At 46.0% G+C, this 13,782-nt stretch overlaps 1 protein-coding gene across 1 annotated transcript in view; it reads left to right on the forward strand.

The window, feature by feature from the left end:
• The window catches only part of LOC114563906 (titin-like), a 288,313-nt gene that overhangs the window by 137,334 nt on the left and 137,197 nt on the right, over nt 1–13,782 (forward strand). The window contains 9 exon segments of the mRNA XM_028590893.1: nt 501–770; nt 1,955–2,221; nt 3,152–3,430; nt 4,369–4,780; nt 5,048–5,172; nt 5,447–5,713; nt 6,770–7,039; nt 7,584–7,883; nt 9,748–10,050. Coding sequence (XP_028446694.1) covers nt 501–770; nt 1,955–2,221; nt 3,152–3,430; nt 4,369–4,780; nt 5,048–5,172; nt 5,447–5,713; nt 6,770–7,039; nt 7,584–7,883; nt 9,748–10,050 — 2,493 coding nt within the window.

Genomic DNA, 13,782 nt, shown 5'->3' on the forward strand with positions numbered 1-13,782 from the left:
TGTGGGGGTATGGTGAAGGGTATGTGATGATGTGGGGGGTATGGTGAAGGGTATGTGATGATGTGGGGGTATGGTGAAGGGTATGTGATGATGGGGGGCTATTTTAATTCCAAAGGCCAAGGGAACTTTATCAGGATGCATAGTATCCTGGATCCATGAAATAACTGACTTTTAAAAATAAAAATCTGCCTGCCTCTATGGGAATTTAACATAGGGGTGGACTGACTTATGCCCCCTATATTTTAAGGAAGAACATTTATTTATTTACGATACATTATTAATTCCAAGGAAAATTGGTGTCCTTAAGGGTAGGATTTTTCCTATTTTTTTTAATTAAGGCATTAAGATCAATTTCCAAAAGAGGAATTTTTTTTTATTCCTCTTTTTAGTCAACTTTAGCATGGGGTCATAAACTTATGCTGAGCGCTGTATAACAGGGAACTCTTTATTTATGTAACATCTGGACATTGAAATATATATTTGATGTGTTTTTGTCGCAGAGGAGGCAGCGCGCTTCACCAAGAACCTGTCCAACGTGGAGGGGATGGAGACGGACAGCGTGAAGATGATCTGCGAGGTCTCGAAGCCCGTTGCCGAGGTGACGTGGTACCGCGGAGACGAGGAGCTGCCGGAAGGCGGTCGCTACGAGCAGATCAGCGATGGGCGCCGAAGGATCCTGATCATCCAGGACCTGAGAATGGAGGACGCCGGAGAGTACAACTGCAGGCTGAGTCCCACCGCGAAGACGTCCGCCACGCTCCGGCTACACGGTGAGGGAGCCTTTATATCTGTGACCGCTCTTATTTTGGTAACGGCAGGATGTTCTTCACTTAGTTCTTTAGTTTGGTAACCCTCCGGCTACGCGTTGAGAGAGCCTTTATATCTGGGACCGCTCTTATTTTGGTAACGGCAGGATGTTCTTTACTTAGTTCTTATGTTTGGTGAGAGAGCCTTTATATCTGTGACCGCTCTTATTTTGGTAACGGCAGGATGTTCTTCACTTAGTTCTTTAGTTTGGTAACCCTCCGGCTACACGTTGAGAGAGCCTTTATATCTGGGACCGCTTTTATTTTGGTAACGGCAGGATGTTCTTCATTTAGTTCTTTAGTTTGGGGAGGGAGCCTTTATATCTGTGACCACTCTTATTTTGGTAAAGGCAGGATGTTCTTTACTTAGTTCTTAAGTTTGGTGAGGGAGCCTTTATATCTGGGACCGCTCTTATTTTGGTAACGGCAGGATGTTCTTCACTTAGTTCTTTAGTTTGGTGAGGGAGCCTTTATATCTGGGACCACTCTTATTTTGGTAAAGGCAGGATGTTCTTCACTTAGTTCTTTAGTTTGTTGAGGGAGCCTTTATATCTGGGACCACTCTTATTTTGGTAAAGGCAGGATGTTCTTCACTTAGTTCTTTAGTTTGTTGAGGGAGCCTTTATATCTGGGACCACTCTTATTTTGGTAAAGGCAGGATGTTCTTCACTTAGTTCTTTAGTTTGTTGAGGGAGCCTTTATATCTGGGACCACTCTTATTTTGGTAACGGCAGGATGTTCTTCACTTAGTTCTTTAGTTTGTTGAGGGAGCCTTTATATCTGGGACCACTCTTATTTTGGTAAAGGCAGGATGTTCTTCACTTAGTTCTTTAGTTTGTTGAGGGAGCCTTTATATCTGGGACCACTCTTATTTTGGTAAAGGCAGGATGTTCTTCACTTAGTTCTTTAGTTTGTTGAGGGAGCCTTTATATCTGGGACCACTCTTATTTTGGTAACGGCAGGATGTTCTTCACTTAGTTCTTTAGTTTGTTGAGGGAGCCTTTATATCTGGGACCACTCTTATTTTGGTAGTGATTTTATTGGCTAAATGTTTATAATATTCCTGTTGAAACAAAGTAAAATAACACTTCTTCTTCTTCTTCTTCTTCTTCTTCTTCTTCTTCTTCTTCTTCTCCTTCTCCCTGCAGAGCTGGCGGCCGAGTTCATCGCCCGGCCCCAGAACCAGGAAGCGGTGGAGGGCGAGAAGGCCGAGTTCGTCTGCTCCGTCTCCAAGGAAACGTACGAGGTGAAGTGGTTCAGAGGCGAGACGGAAGTGCACCCGGGGGAGAAGTACAGCGTGGTCAGCGAGGGCAAGAGGAGGGCTCTTATTGTGAAAAGCTGCGAGCTGAAGGACGAGGGCGGCTACGTGGCGCAGATCGGCAGCGTTAAGGCCTCCGCCGAGCTCTATGTCATCGGTAAGAGCTTCCTGTTTGGGTTCATTCAGAGAGAAAGTTGAACCAGTATCGGTCTGGGTCCACTAACCAGTATCGCTCTGGGTTCACTAACCAGTATCGGTCTGGGTCCAGTATCGGTCTGGGTCCACTAACCAATATCTGCCTGGGTCCACTAACCAGTATCGGTCTAGGTTCACAAACCAGTATCGGTCTAGGTTCACTAACCAGTATCAGTCTGGGTCCAGTATCGGTCTAGGTTCACTAACCAGTATCGGTCTAGGTTCACTAACCACTAACCAGTATCGGTCTAGGTCCACTAACCAGTATCCCACTAACCAGTATCGGTCTAGGTTCACTAACCAGTATCGGTCTAGGTTCACTAACCAGTATCGGTCTGGGTCCACTAACCAGTATCGGTCTAGGTCCACTAACCAGTATCGGTCTGGGTCCACTAACCAGTATCGGTCTATAGGTTTTTGTTGATTTTTCAATGTTTTTGGCGCTTTTTCCAAAGTATTTCTTACTTTTTTCAAAGTATTTGTTGATTTTTGAAAGGTCAAAAAGTCGTTAATCAGTTTGGGTTTTCTTTCAGAGAAACTAAGACATCTTAGTACATTTTTCTCTCTTTTTTTAACATTTTTGTCACTTTTTCTGACTATTTTGGTTGCTTTTTTTCAGTGTTTTTGTTGTGTTTTTATTACTTTTTGTCTTTTTTTTTATTACTTTTTGTCACTTTTTCACGACATTTTCGCTTTTTTTAACTTTTTGTTTGATATTTTGTTTTTTTTACATTGTTTTGGTCACTTTTAAAAAAACTTTTTGTTATATTTTCTGTGTTTTGCTCCCTGATACTTTTTATTTTTAAATTTTTCTTGCTTTCTTCAACATTTTGGTGGCTTTTTCCGCCCCTCCTCCAGCTCAGCTACTGATGTCTGTGTGCTCTTCCTCCAGAGAAACTGAGGATCATCACGCCGATTAAAGACGCGGAGGTGAAGGAGGGAAGTGAGATCGTGTTTAACTGCGAGACAAACACGGAGGGAGCCAAGGCCAAGTGGCTGAAGAACGAGGAGACGATATTCGAGAGCAGCAAGTACATGATGGCCCAGCGGGACAACGTCTTCTCTCTGAGGATCAGAGACGCCCAGAAGGCCGACGAGGCCGTCTACACCATCAGCCTGACCAATCAGAGAGCAGAGCACGCCAAGAGCACCGCCAGCGCTAAAGTGGCAGGTAAATAACTGGACCGTCTGTATCTTTCACCCTGGACTCTCTGTCTCCATGTTTGTGTGTCTGAGTGTCTGATGGAACAACAATCTGTGAAACTGGTCCGGTATTAAACCAGAACCGAGCTGTAATGTAACCCTACAGGACTAATGTTCAGCACCAGTTAGAGTCACTAAATGTTCTGTTGTTGCTGCTGACAGACTCAGATTATTATTCTAAGTGTCTGACAACATTATGGGATGGATCCCTACAGAGATAGACCTTTTAGTTAAAGAGTAAGATCCTTTTAGTTTAACATGAAACAGCCCCGAAATCACCATCACCAAACTCTACCAGACTCCATGTAAATAATCAGGACTTTTAGCGTGTATAGAGCCAGCATATCTCCACCAGACTCCATGTAAATAATCAGGACTTTTAGCGTGTATAGAGCCAGCATATCTCCACCAGACTCCATGTAAATAATCAGGACTTTTAGCGTGTATAGAGCCAGCATATCTCCACCAGACTCCATGTAAATAATCAGGACTTTTAGCGTGTATAGAGCCAGCATATCTCCACCAGACTCCATGTAAATAATCAGGACTTTTAGTGTGTATAGAGCCAGCATATCTCCACCAGACTCCATGTAAATAATCAGGACTTTTAGTGTGTATAGAGCCAGCATATCTCCACCAGACTCCATGTAAATAATCAGGACTTTTAGCGTTTATAGAGCCTCTTTCTGTGTGTGTGTGTGTGTCTGTGTCTCTGTGTGTGTCTCTCTGTGTCTTTGTGTGTGTGTGTGTCTCTCTGTGTGAGTGTGTGTGTGTCTCTGTGTGTGTGTGTCTCTGTGTGTGTGTGTGTGTGTGTGTGTGTGTGTGTATGACAGAAAGGTGTATCAGATGGTGTTTCCCTATAGTTAGTTCAGCTGTTTAAGGTCTCTTTAACCTTCTCTCCTCCAGAGGAGAAGCTGAGGTTCCTGAGGCCCATCGAGGACATCGAGACTCAGGAGAAGAAGACCATCGGCTTCGTGTGCGAGGTCAACCGTCCCGAGGCCACCGTCCGCTGGCTGAAGGCGGGACAGGAAGTGACGCTCAGCAAGCGCCTGGTGTACCGCGCGGACGGCCTGCGCCACACGCTCACCATCAAGGACTGCGTGATGGACGACGAGGGAGAGTACACGGCCGCCGTCGGCGACGACAAGTGCGCGGCCGAGCTGATCATCAGCGAGGCGCCCACCGACTTCACCGCGGCGCTCAAAGACACCACCGTCACCGAGTTCGAAGACGCCGAGTTCGTCTGCAAGCTGAGCAAAGAGAAGGCTATGGCCGTGAAGTGGTACAGGAATGGACGGGAGATCAGAGAAGGAGCCAGGTACAGGACAGACTGATACTGTATATTATATACATATATATATATATATATATATATATATATATATATGTATATATATATATATACAAGTATAATTTAGGAACCAGTATCAAAGTCACGGTGTCGGTCTCAGTACCGAAGATTTTGTGAACGATACCCGGACCTGATTAATACGCAGTGACCTTTGACCTTTGTGTGTGTGTGTGTGTGTGTGTGTGTGTGTGTGTGTGTGTGTGTGTGTGTGTGTGTGTGTGTGTGTGTGTGTAGATATCACATGGAAAAAGAAGGGAAGACGTGCAGACTGGTGATCAAAGTGTGTAGACCAGACGATGAATGTGAATACGCCTGTGGAGTGGAGGAGAGGAGGACCAGAGCCAGGCTCTTCGTCGAAGGTAACACACCAAGATTAGATATGTAGTATATATATCTATATAGATATAGATATATATATATATATATATATATATATATATATATATATATATATATCTCTCTCTCTAACATTTGTCTCTCTCTCTCCAACATTTGTCTCTCTCTCTATCATTTGTCTCTCTCTCTCTAACATTTGTCTGTCTCTCTCTAACATCTCTCTTTCTCTCTACCGTGTCTGTCTCTCTCTCTAACGTGTCTCTCTCTCTACCGTGTCTGTCTCTCTGCGTCCTGCAGAGACTCCGGTGGAGATCGTGCGCCCCCCCCAGGATGCCTTCGAGCCCCCGGGCTCTGACGTGGTGTTCGAGGCGGAGCTGAACAAGGACCGTGTGGAGGTGAGGTGGATGAGGAACAACATGATCATCGTGCAGGGAGACAAGTACCAGATGATCAGCGAGGGCAAGACCCACAGGCTGCAGGTGTGTGAGATCAGACCCCGGGACCAGGGAGAGTACCGCATCGTGGCCAAGGACAAGGATGCCAGGGCCAAGCTGGAGCTCGCAGGTCAGTTCACCTCCACTTAGAATATCATTAGAATATCCTTAGAATATAGTTAGGATATAGTTAGGATATAGTTAGGATATAGTTAGAATATCCTTAGAATATCCTTAGAATATAGTTAGGATATAGTTAGAATATCATTAGAATATCCTTAGAATATAGTTAGGATATAGTTAGGATATAGTTAGGATATAGTTAGAATATCCTTAGAATATCCTTAGAATATAGTTAGGATATAGTTAGAATATCATTAGAATATCCTTAGAATATAGTTAGGATATAGTTAGAATATCATTAGAATATCCTTAAAATATAGTTAGGATATAGTTAGAATATAGTTAGAATATAGTTAGGATATAGTTAGGATATCCTTAGAATATAGTTAGGATATAGTTAGAATATAGTTAGAATATAGTTAGTTAGTATATAGTTAGAATATCCTTAGAATATAGTTAGAATATAGTTAGAATATAGTTAGGATATTGTTAGGATATAGTTAGAATATAGTTAGAATATAATTAGAATATAATTAGAATATCCTTAGAATATAGTTAGAATATAGTTAGAATATAATTAGAATATCATTAGAATATCCTTAGAATATAGTTAGAATATAGTTAGAATATAATTAGAATATAATTAGAATATCCTTAGAATATAGTTAGAATATAGTTAGAATATAATTAGAATATAATTAGAATATCCTTAGAATATAGTTAGAATATAGTTAGAATATAGTTAGAATATAGTTAGTTAGTATATAGTTAGAATATAGTTAGGATAAAGTTAGGATAAAGTTAGATTAAGGAGGCCAGGGCCAAGCTGGAGTTGCAGGTTAGTCAGCATTTAGTTTCAGTTATATGAAGTATTAACTAAAAGATAATAGATAAGATTCACTTTTCTGCTCCAATAATCTGACACACCTTTCTGTCATACACATAGAGACACACACACACGCATACACACACACACACAGACACACACAGAGACACACACACACACACACACACAGAAACACAAAAAATCAGATTAAAATGATCTCCTTCCTCTGCTCCGTAGCTGTTCCAAAGATCAGAACCACGGACCAGAACCTGGTGACGGATGCTGGGAAGCCGTTTGTGATGAGCGTGCCGTACGACGCGTACCCCCGCGCCGACGCCGAGTGGATGTACGAGGGCGCCGCGCTGCCGGTCCAGAACATAGACACGTCCGCCGATAGGACGGAGTACCGGCTGAAGAGCCCCCGCAAGGAGGACCAGGGCCGGTACCGCGTGGTGGTCCGGAACAAGCACGGCCAGGGGGAGGCCTTCATCAACCTGGATGTTATCGGTGAGGCTGCACACACACACACACACACACACACACACACACACACACACACACACACACACTGACATACACCGCACACACTGACATACACCGCACACACACACCGCACACACACACACACACACTGACATACACCACACACACACTCTGCCAGTTCTCATTAATATTCAACAAGCTAAGCTGTTTGAATCTGATTGGCTAACAGCTATCCAATGAGAGCCTGGCTGTCAGAATCCTTTAACCAGCCCAACTGAGTGAGCTCATGAATAGTAATGAGCTCAGGCAGTATGATGATGATAATGGTTTTTGTCATGGCAAGTTATGGTTAGAGTTATGGTGTCATGTCACTCTTATGTACAGACCTTCAAATTAAGTGTTACCGAATATTTTAAGAAAAAAAAAAAAGAGTCCCAAAGATTTAGTAAAATAAGTCGGAAACATTTATAAAAAGAATTTGACATATTCTGACAAAAAAAAACTCAGGAAAGAAAATAAGCCCAAATCCGCCCAATCAGAGCAGAGATTGAGTGTGTTGTGTCTGCAGACGTCCCGGGCCCGGTGAAGAACCTGCGCGTGGTGGACACGGCCGACGGCGAGGTCAGCCTTGCGTGGGAGGAGCCCGAGACCGACGGCGGCAGCAAGATCGTGTCCTACGTGGTGGAGCGCCGCGACGTCAAGCGTAAGACCTGGACCCTGGCCACCAACCGCGCAGACGCGCCCGAGTACTGCGTCAGCGGCCTGCAGAAGGAGAACAAGTACCTGTTCAGGGTCTGCGCCCAGAACCGGGTCGGCAGCGGGCCCACCGTCGCCACCGACGACGCCGTCCAGGCCAAGAACAAGTTCGGTAAGAATCTGATTTATTTTATTGCCAAGTAACCAGCGGTGGAATGTAACTAAGTACATGTACTCTAGTACTGTACTTCAGTCCAAATGTTAAGGTACTTGTACTTTACTTGATACTTCTACTAATATTGTAGTTTTCACTCCCGTTACATTCATCTGACAGCTTTAGTTACTAGTTACTTTAGTTACTTCGCTACATTCATCTGTTACAGCTTTAGTTACTAGTTACTTTAGTTACTTCGCTACATTCATCTGTTACAGCTTTAGTTACTAGTTACTTTACTTATCCACTACATTCATCTGTTACAGCTTTAGTTACTAGTTACTTTAGTTACTCCACTACATTCATCTGTTACAGCTTTAGTTACTAGTTACTTTACTTATCCACTACATTCATCTGTTACAGCTTTAGTTACTAGTTACTTTACTTATCCACTACATTCATCTGTTCCAGCTTTAGTTACTAGTTACTTTAGTTACTCCGCTACATTCATCTGTTACAGCTTTAGTTACTAGTTTCTTTAGTTACTCCGCTACATTCATCTGTTACAGCTTTAGTTACTAGTTACTTTAGTTACTCTGCTACATTCGTCTGTTACAGCTTTAGTTACTAGTTACTTTACTTATCCACTACATTCATCTGTTACAGCTTTAGTTACTAGTTACTTTACATACTAAAGGTTCCATGGCATGAAAATGTCACTTTATGAGTTTGTTTTTTAACATTAATATGAGTTCCCCCAGCCTGCCTATGGTCCCCCAGTGGCTAGAAATGGTGATAGGTGTAAACCGAGCCCTGGGAATCCTGCTCTGCCTTTGAGAAAATGAAAGCTCAGATGGACCAATCAGGAATCTTCTCCTTATGATGTCATAAGGGGAAAGGTTACCTCCCCTTTCTACCACTAAGGTCTATATAAAAGAGACTTCAGATACAGTATTAGAGGGACCACTAAGGTCTATATAAAAGAGACTTCAGATACAGTATTAGAGGGACCACTAAGGTCTATATAAAAGAGACTTAAGATACAGTATTAGAGGGACCACTAAGGTCTATATAAAAGAGACTTCAGATACAGTATTAGGGGACCACTAAGGTCTATATAAAAGAGACTTCAGATACAGTATTAGGGGACCACTAAGGTCTATATAAAAGAGACTTCAGATACAGTATTAGGGGACCACTAAGGCCTATATAAAAGAGACTTCAGATACAGTATTAGGGGACCACTAAGGTCTATATAAAAGAGACTTCAGATACAGTATTAGGGGACCACTAAGGTCTATATAAAAGAGACTTCAGATACAGTATTAGGGGACCACTAAGGTCTATATAAAAGAGACTTCAGATACAGTATTAGGGACCACTAAGGTCTATATAAAAGAGACTTCAGATACAGTATTAGGGGACCACTAAGGCCTATATAAAAGAGACTTCAGATACAGTATTAGGGGACCACTAAGGTCTATATAAAGAGACTTCAGATACAGTATTAGGGGACCACTAAGGTCTATATAAAAGAGACTTCAGATACAGTATTAGGGGACCACTAAGGTCTATATAAAAGAGACTTCAGATACAGTATTAGGGGACCACTAAGGCCTATATAAAAGAGACTTCAGATACAGTATTAGAGGACCCATAAGGTCTATATAAAAGAGACTTCAGATACAGTATTAGGGGACCACTAAGGCCTATATAAAATCATAGGACCTTTAACATTTCTCCACACAAAACACATGTAGTTTATAAAATCTGATGTTTTATTCTAAATGAAACTGCCGTAGAAATCTGCGAGGCGAGAAAGCCCGAGGACTCCAGTTCAGAAGCTTACTCAGTAACATTCCTGTTTGTTTTGTGCCGCCAGACGTTCCCGACGCTCCGGAGAATGTGGCGGTTGGCGTGGTGAACCGGTTCGGCGCCACCGTAAGCTGGGAGCCTCCGAAGCACGACGGCGGCTCTGAGATCACCGCCTACGTGATTGAGCTGCGCGACAGGACGGCGGTGAAGTGGGAGGCGGCCATGGTCTGCGGAGCCAAGGACCGCACGGCCACGCTGAGTGACGTGGTGGAGAACAAGGAGTACATCTTCAGAGTCCGAGCCGAGAACAAGGCCGGCATCGGACGGCCCAGCGCCGCCACCAAACCCGTCAAGATCATGGATCCCATCGGTGAGTGGACATTTATTACATACACGGATAAAAAACACTAAGTTAGAACAAATATAGATGTATATATTGGGCTCTATCTTGCACCAGCAGGCCATCTGTGGCCCATGGGCGTGCTGGTCTTACAGGGAGGTGTGTTCAGGTGCATTCTGGGCGTGCTGGTCTTACAGGGAGGTGTGTTCAGGTGCATTCTGGGCGTGCTGGTCTTACAGGGAGGTGTGTTCAGGTGCATTCTGGGCGTGCTGGTCTTACAGGGAGGTGTGTTCAGGTGCATTCTGGGGGTGCTGGTCTTACAGGGCGGTGTGTTCATTTGCATTCTGGGAGTATTGCTATCTTGAGGCAGCGGGAAGTGATCGTACCATTGACCAACAAAAACCTGGTCTAAAGTCAATAACGCAGCATTTCATTGTTATTTTAGCAGCACGCACACTATGCTTGTTACATACACAGGGACGCACAGCAGCACACACACACACACACACTTCTTAGCTGTCCATCGTGTTCGATGATGACGCTTGCTCCAGGGGTGGGGGGGGGGGGTGTTCAGCGACATTGTGTTCAGCGACATTGTGTTCGCTGGTGCTACTTCTCGTGGGCGTAGAGTTCGATCCTTGAGCCGCACACTCGTCCGCAGATGGAGCAGGAGAAACCAGATGGAGTATGAGTATTTACCTGTAGGCCAAAGGATTGGTACAGACTGGATATTGTGTTAAAAGCGTGCTGCATAGAGTCCAGGCTGTGAGCTAGGACGGCACAGTCATCAGCATACTGAAGCTCACAGATTTGGCGGGTCTTTGTCTTTGTGTGGGCCTGGAGCCGACGGATGTTGAAAAGACTTCCGTGAAGTCGGTATTCCACGTGGACGCCGTCGTCATGTCCCATGACACGGTGGAAGAGGCAGGTGATGGCAGAGAGGAGGATGTTAAAGAGCACCGGAGCCAAGACACAGCCTTGCTTCACCCAAACGTTTACTTCAAAAAACTCTGACTGGAGTTCTCCCGTGAGCACTCTGGCTTGCATCCCGTCATGTAACTGCTGTAGGATGTGGAGAAACTTAGGCAGTACCCCAAGTTTGGAGAGGAGTTTCCAGAGCAGTTCACGATTGATGGAGTCGAAAGCTTTGCTGAGGTCGATGAAGGCTACGTGGAGGTCTTTGTGATGTTCTCGGCTCTTCTCCTGCAACTGCCTCAAGACAAAATCCATGTCTGTCGTGGATCTGGTCTTCCGGAAGCCACGCTGTGTTTCCGGAAGCACAGCTTCCGAGATGTGCTCAACCAGTCTGCTGAGCATGATCTTGGCCAGGACTTTCCCTGCGACGGAGAGGAGAGATATCCCACGGCTGTTGCCGCAGACTGCTCTGTCTCCTTTCTGCTTGTAAATGACCGCGATGTTTGCGTCCTTCCAGTCCTGTGGGAGGGTCCCATATTCCCAGAAGTTTTGGATCAGGAGGTGCAGGTGACGCGTGAGGGTGTATCCTCCATGTTTGAAAACCTCTGCAGGGATTCCATCGGGTCCAGGGCTTTTGTTGTTCTTCATCCCGGCAATAGCTTGCCGGAGTTCTGAGTAAAGTGGAGGAGTGTCCAAGCATGTCATTGGTGGCAGGTCTGGGAGATAATCCAGAATATGTGGGTCGACAGGGTTGGTGTGGTTGAAGAGACTCTCAAAATGATTGGCCCAACGGGCAAGAATCTCGTGGCGGGCCTTAAAGAGCATGGACCCGTCAGCTGATCGGACTGGGGCGATGGCCCGCTTCCTGGGGCCGTACAATGCTTTTATGGCATCGTAAAAGCCTTGAATGTTATTGCAGTCTGCCAGGTTCTGGATTTCTCGCGCCTTTTGCACCCACCAGGTGTCCTCCATAGTCGGGAGGGCTTGCTGGGTTTCAGTTCTTGCAGCAGTAAAGGTGGTTTTAAGGGTGGGAGATCCAGGGCAGGACAGGAGAGCTTTGTGGGCCTCATGCTTGGCTTTTAGGAGTAACGGTATCTCAGCTGAGTTGCCATCAAACCAGTCCTGGTGACGTTTCTTTGATAGGCCAAGCGCCTCTGAGGCTGCACTGTGAATAGCCAGGTGCAGAGCTGGCCAGTCAGTTGTTTCCTCCAGGAGCTTTTTGAGGTTTTCAGCAAGGAGCCGTCGCAGGTTGTCTTTGGTGGTGAGGCTATTCAGCGCTATACAGTTGAGTTTTTTGTTCGGAGCGGTCCTCGGGCCACGGGGTTGAATACTCATGAGTAGTTTGGATCTGACCATAAGGTGGTCAGTCCAGCACTCAGCTCCACGCATAACACGGGTGGTGAGGACATCTTGTCTGTCCTTTTGACGGACAATCACATAGTCAAGGAGGTGCCAATGTTTTGAGCGGGGGTGCTGCCAGGTGGTCTTATACCTGTTCTTCATCTGGAATATGGTGTTAGTGATGACCAGCTGGTGCTCTGCACAGAGGGAGAGGAGTCTGAGCCCGTTGGGGTTCATTTTCCCCACACCATGCTGGCCAATGACTTTACTCCACACCAGGTGCTCCATACCCACTCTGGCATTGAAATCTCCCATGAGTATGAGCCTGTCCGTGAACGGGGTTTTCTGCAGGATGGCATCAAGAGCTCTGTAGAAATCCTCTTTGATGTTGTACTCGGCATCAAGAGTTGGAGCGTATGCACTAATGAGAGTGGCAAAGCATCCCTTTGCCAGGGGGATGCGCCATGTCATCAGTCTTTCATTGATGCCGATGGGGGATTCCTGAATGTGCTGCAGCAGTTTAGACTTCACAGCAAAGCCAACTCCATGGTTACGGCGAGTGCCTTCGGGGACCCCCTTTCAGAAGAAGGTGTACCCAGCACCGACCTCTGTCAGGGAGTCCTCCCCGTGTAGTCTGGTCTCGCTGAGAGCTGCTATGTCGATGTTGTATCTTGCGAGCTCCAGGGCCACCAGTGCTGTCCTACGGTGGGGCCTGTCAAGCGTTACGACCAAGTCCAGCAGTGTGCGAACATTCCAAGATGCAATGTTTAGCTTATTTTTTTATTTGGTTTTTCGACTGCAAAGGGGGGGATGCTCCGACGGTTGCGGCTTACCGTCCGGAGTGTGGGGAGCAGACAATTTTTGGACCACCTTTTCCACCTCCCAGCCACATCCTTGGCCTGTGCCCACCACCATTCCACATCGCTACAGGACTTAGTGAGGAGGGGAGGGGGGAGGGGGTGGGAGCAAGGAGCTTGCGCATAGGTAAGGATTTGGGTGAGGGTGTGGGTGCGCAGACCACACTCCCACCATGTCCTTGGCAGGTCTGGGTCAGGATCCAGTGGCATGGAGACCACGACGACTGGGGACCCAGCACTGCTGCAGCCTTCATCCGCCTTCCCAGCCGTTGTGATGCTCCACTTAGGTCAGCCATCATCCTCCGCCTGTTCCGCCGTTGAGGACTTGTGCCTTTTTTTAACGGTGTGCTCCCTTAGCCTTTGCCTCTATAAACTACTCCACAAGGCAGTGGGACTATTTTCCCATAGCTGGGGCAGTGGTTGGCGGGTGCCAGGGCATGTTCCAGTACTTGGTGGGCCTGCACACCGCGCCTCTGGGGCCCACTGCTGCTCCGAGATCCCCTACAGTTCAGCCTGGGTCCGCTAGGGCCCAGTTACTGTTTGTGGCCGCGAGGAGGCACTGTAGGAGTCTTGGTGGTGGAGAGGCTATGTACCGACAGGAAGAGACTTACGCACTCTGCTCCTCTTTTTGCCCTTGCACAAGGGCTAG

Source organism: Perca flavescens, chromosome 11 (genome assembly GCF_004354835.1).
Source record: "Perca flavescens isolate YP-PL-M2 chromosome 11, PFLA_1.0, whole genome shotgun sequence".
Classification (NCBI taxonomy): Eukaryota; Metazoa; Chordata; class Actinopteri; order Perciformes; family Percidae; genus Perca; species Perca flavescens.